The sequence below is a fragment of the Canis aureus genome, chromosome 3 (assembly GCF_053574225.1).
Source record: "Canis aureus isolate CA01 chromosome 3, VMU_Caureus_v.1.0, whole genome shotgun sequence".
NCBI lineage: Eukaryota > Metazoa > Chordata > Mammalia > Carnivora > Canidae > Canis > Canis aureus.
This window is the reverse complement of record NC_135613.1, coordinates 79155905-79160770: the sequence shown is the minus strand read 5'-3', so window position 1 is coordinate 79160770 and position 4866 is coordinate 79155905. Positions and strand designations below refer to the sequence as shown.

Sequence of the window (4866 nt, the reverse complement as noted above, 5' to 3'; positions counted from 1 at the left end):
GGGATGTCCAATCCCTATAGTGAAGGGACGCCTCGGATAAAATTTTAAGTCTCTAAGGAATTAGAGATATATAGTGGTCCTTTGTGTAAATACATCCCCTCAATACCCTATTACACCAGAAACCATTCCCTGTGGGAGAGACTGAGTAAGCTTTTGCCCTGTTTACGACTGAGTACATTATATCGTTCCACTCACCTTAAGAATTCTGTGATTTACCAAGTGGCAAAAATGATAATAATCAAGGCTGTTTATTTCTGTGTGCTGCTTAAGAGGACTCAGAGTCAGAAGTTACTATCTGTGGTTCAGAAGGATTTCCAGGACACATCAGAATCACTTGTGGGGTAAGTGCTCCTATGATCAAAACAAGCCAACCTTTGAGGACTAAATCTGCCGTTTCAGGAGCACAGGGTCAATTCTGGTAAGGAAGAACCAAGGTGTTCTTGCCTAAAGAGGGTGAGTTTCTGAATTCCATTTATATTCATGTCTTCCTTTTGTGATGGAAGTCCAGGGATCTAAGATATGCCAGTTTCTTTCTAGGTTTTGCAGCCCTGAGACTTACCTGAAATTAGTAGAAGGACGTGTTTGAGGGGAGGGTGATGGTGCAGGGAAGGTTCAGAGACATTATTAGGTTCAAAGGATGCAATTTATCATTCAGTTCCATGGACAGATAGATCTCTCACTCTTGTACATTTATGGTTTTAACTCTTGTGACATGGGGCAGGAACTTAAGCACTCTTAGACTCTGGTCCTTGAGTTTTGAATTAGAAAGAATGTTCTTCATTCCCACCACATCAAATCTAATCCCCATTAGAAGCCAGCACCAGTTTGCTGGGGTTGTTGCCTCCAATTTACTGGTTAGGGGAAGGGTCATGTGGTCAAAGAAATGAAATGAGAGAAGACGATTCTCTCTTGGTCCAATCTTCTCCCTTAACCTTTGGTTTTCACAACAATCCTGTTGGCATATGGAAGCACCGGCCTTCTTGCTGTGGGTAACGTTTTGAATGTGTTTGCTTATGCAGCTTATAAAGTCTCTAATGAGGGAATGCTCATATCACTAGATTCATGATAATAGTAAAGGGGATTCTGTGAGTCCAGGTTGGGCTAGTCTCAGATATTCCCAGAACAAACCCAACTCTTATGAGGAGATATGGTGGGAAAATTTGAATTGTTCTCTGTGTAACTTTTTCTTTTGTGCTCACAGATCCCTTTAGAGAAGAATGGCTCCTGGAAATGCTTCTCTTGTGACTGAATTCGTTCTGGTGGGGCTCACAGACCTACCAGATCTCCAGCTCCCCCTGTTCTGCTTGTTTCTACTCATGTATGTGGTCACTGTGCTGGGAAATTTATGCTTGGTCACTCTAATCGGGCTGAATCCACACCTCCATACCCCCATGTACTTTTTCCTCTTCAATTTGTCCTTCATAGACCTCTTTTATTCATCTGTGTTTACACCCAAAATGCTGATTCACTTCACATCCAAGAAAAATATTATCTCCTACAGGGGGTGCATGACCCAACTTTTCTTTTTCTGTTTTTTTGGTATTTCTGAAGCTTATGTGCTGACATCCATGGCCTATGATCGCTATGTGGCCATCTGTAACCCACTTTTGTATAATGTTGTCATGTCCCCTAATGTGTGTTCCCTCCTTATGCTTGGTTCATATTTGATGGCATTCTCAGGAGCCATGGCCCACACTGGATGCATGCTGAGACTGACCTTCTGTGATGCAAACACCATCAACCATTACTTGTGTGACATCCTCCCTCTGCTCCAGCTCTCCTGCACCAGCACGTATGTGAATGAGCTGGTGGTTTTGATTGTGGAGGGCATCAATGTGATTGTGCCCACTGTCACCATCTTTGTCTCTTATGGCTTCATCCTCTCCAGCATCCTGCGCATCAGCTCCACTGAAGGCAGGTCCAAAGCCTTCAGCACCTGTACTGCCCACATAATTGCAGTTACTCTCTTCTTTGGTTCAGGTGCATTTATGTATCTTAAACCATCTTCTGCTGGGTCTATGGATGAGGGGAAAATCTCCTCTGTCTTTTATACCAATGTGGTTCCCATGATGAACCCTTTCATTTACAGCTTGAGAAACAAAGACATTAAACTTGCTGTGAGAAAAACTCTGAGTAAGAGAGTGTTTTGATCAGAGACAGTGTTTATCTTTGCAGTTTTTTGTAGTTGTTTACATATATAATATATATGGAGATTCTGTGTGTTTAAATAAAATGCTTTTAGTGGCAATCTTCTTAGCATTTTTCCTGATATGGTAAATGGAGAGTGAGTCATACAATATTTTTAGTCTTTATGAAATAGGTCTTCTTTTCCTCACCAATACCACGATATCTTCTCCCCCTTTTTTTTTTCCTGCTTACTAATAGCATTAAATAAGAAACACGTTGTCTCTTTTTTTCCCATTTGTATTTTGAATTTGTTTTTCTTCTGGAACATGGTAAGTGATCTTGAATGTATTACATTAGGTAACAGGAGGGTAACATTATATTATTGATTGTTCTTTCTGCCACTTGGTATTAGAATATATATCTGATACTCTGTATTTCCATTTTTCCATCCTATTATTGGGAAGAATACGACTCCTTTGAATGGCAGAGGTTGAAGGTTCCATAATGACAATCAACGTTAATCCATTTTGCTTATGCAGACATCACATATCAAGAGATTTTTTAGGCAGACTTTTCCTTTTTACCTTTGTACAGCTAAACCAATCACACATCATCAGGGAAATACAAATCAAATGTACAAGGGGCTATCACCTCACACTTGTCAGAATGAATAAAATCAACAACATAGGAAACAGCAGATGTTGGTGAGTTGTGGAGATGACAAGGGGAACCCTCTTACACTGTTGGAGAGAATGCAAACTGGTGCAGCCACTCTAGAAAACAGTATGGAGATTCCTCAAAAGGATAAATGTAGAACTAACCTACATCAAAATATTTTTATTGTATGGCTGGGAAGTGAAGCTAAGAGTAGTAAGATTTATCTAAAGTCACACAGCTTTATAAACTGAGAGTTTATACTAAATTCTTAGCATTCTGATTTCACATCCACTACTCTTTGTAGTCTATTTTGCTCTACTTCATTTCTCTTGTTTTGAGTTTTTATTTAAATTCCAATTAGTTAACATATGGTGAAACCTTAGTTTTTGGTGTAGAATTTTATGATTTATCACTTACATACAATACCCAGTGCTCATCACAACCTGTTCCTTCTCTAATTGCCATCTCCCATTTAACCTATTCCTCTACACACCTACCCGTCAGCATCCTGTTTGTTTTCTTTAGTTAGGAATCTGTTCTGTGGTTTTCCTCTCTTTTTTTCCTCCTTTGTTCGTTTGTTTTGTTTCTTAAATTCCACATAGGAGTGAAGGCAAATGGTATTTGTTTTTTACTGACTTATTTATGTCACTTAGCATAATACTCTTTAGTTCACTCATGTCTTTGAAAGGGGCAAGATTTCATTCTTTTTTATGGCTAATAAAAAAATACACACACATACCACATATCCTTTATAATTTCATCACTTGATGGATATTTGGGCTCTTTCTGTAATTTGGCTATTGTTGATAATGCTGTTCTAAACATCGGGGAGCATGTATACCTCTAATCAGTATTTCTGTATCCTTTCAGTAATACCTTGTAGTGTAATTGGTAAGATGTAGGTTAGTTCTATATTTATCCTTTTGAGGAATCTCCATACTGTTTTCTAGAGTGGCTGCACCAGTTTGCATTCTCTCCAACAGTGTAAGAGGGTTCCCCTTATCATCTCCACATACTCACCAACATCTGCTGTTTCCTATGTTGTTGATTTTATTCATTCTGACAGATGTGAGGTGATAGCTCCTTGTACTTTTGATTTGTATTTCCCTGATGATGTGTGATGTTCAGCATCTTGTCATGTGTCTTTTGGCCATCTGTATGTGTTCTTTGAAAAAATGTATATTCATGGCTTCTGTTCATTTTGTAACTGGTTTATTTGTTTGTGGGTGTTGATTTTGATAATTTCTGTATATATTTTGTGTACTAACCCTTTATCATTTGCAAATATCTTCTCCCATTCTGAAGGTTGCCTTTTACTTGTTGGTTGTTTCCTTCACTGTGCAGACACTTGTTATCCTGATGAAGTCTCAATAGTTCATTTTTGCTTTGTATCTCTTGTCTCTGGAGACATATCTAGTAAGAAGTTGTTACAGCAAATGTCAAAGAGGTTACTGTTTGTGTTCTCTTCTAGGATTTTGATGGTTTCCTGTCTCACATATAGATCTTTCTTACATTTTGAATTATTTTTGTGTGTGGTGTAAGAAAATGGTCCAGTTTAATTCTTTTGTATGTTGCTGTCCTCTTTTCCCCAATATAATCTGTTGAAGAGATTGTCTTTTTTTTTTCCCATTGGATATTATCTCCTGCTTTGTTAAAGATTAGTTGACCATATAATTGTGGGTCCATTTCAGGGTGTTCAGTTCTATGTCTTTCATTTACATGTCTGTTTTGTGTCTGTACTCTATTGTCCTGATCACTACAGCTTTGTAATTTAACTTAAAGAACAGAATTGTGATGCATTGCACTTTTCTTTATCAAGATTGCTTAGGCTATTCAGGATCTTTGGGGTTCCATCCAAATATTAGGATTGTTTGTTTTAGCTGCGTGTAAAATGCTGGTGGTATTTTCATAGGAACTGCATTAAACGTGTAAAATGCTCTGGGTAGAATGGACAGTTTAACAATATTTATTCTTCCAATCCACAAGCATGAAATGTCTTTCCATTTTTTTTGTGTCATCTTTAAATTCTTTCATTGGTGTCTCAGTTTTCAGAGTGCAGATCTTTTACTTCTTTGTGTGATT

The 4866-nt window shown here is 38.1% G+C and overlaps 1 protein-coding gene across 1 annotated transcript; it reads left to right on the top strand.

Moving 5' to 3' along the window:
- Positions 1–1217: 1217 nt before the first annotated feature.
- LOC144305889 (olfactory receptor 8B3-like) lies at positions 1218–2150 on the top strand. The gene has a single exon (XM_077885037.1). The coding sequence runs from the start codon at positions 1218–1220 to the stop codon at positions 2148–2150; it is 933 nt and encodes a 310-aa protein (XP_077741163.1).
- The last annotated feature ends 2716 nt before the right edge of the window (positions 2151–4866 follow it).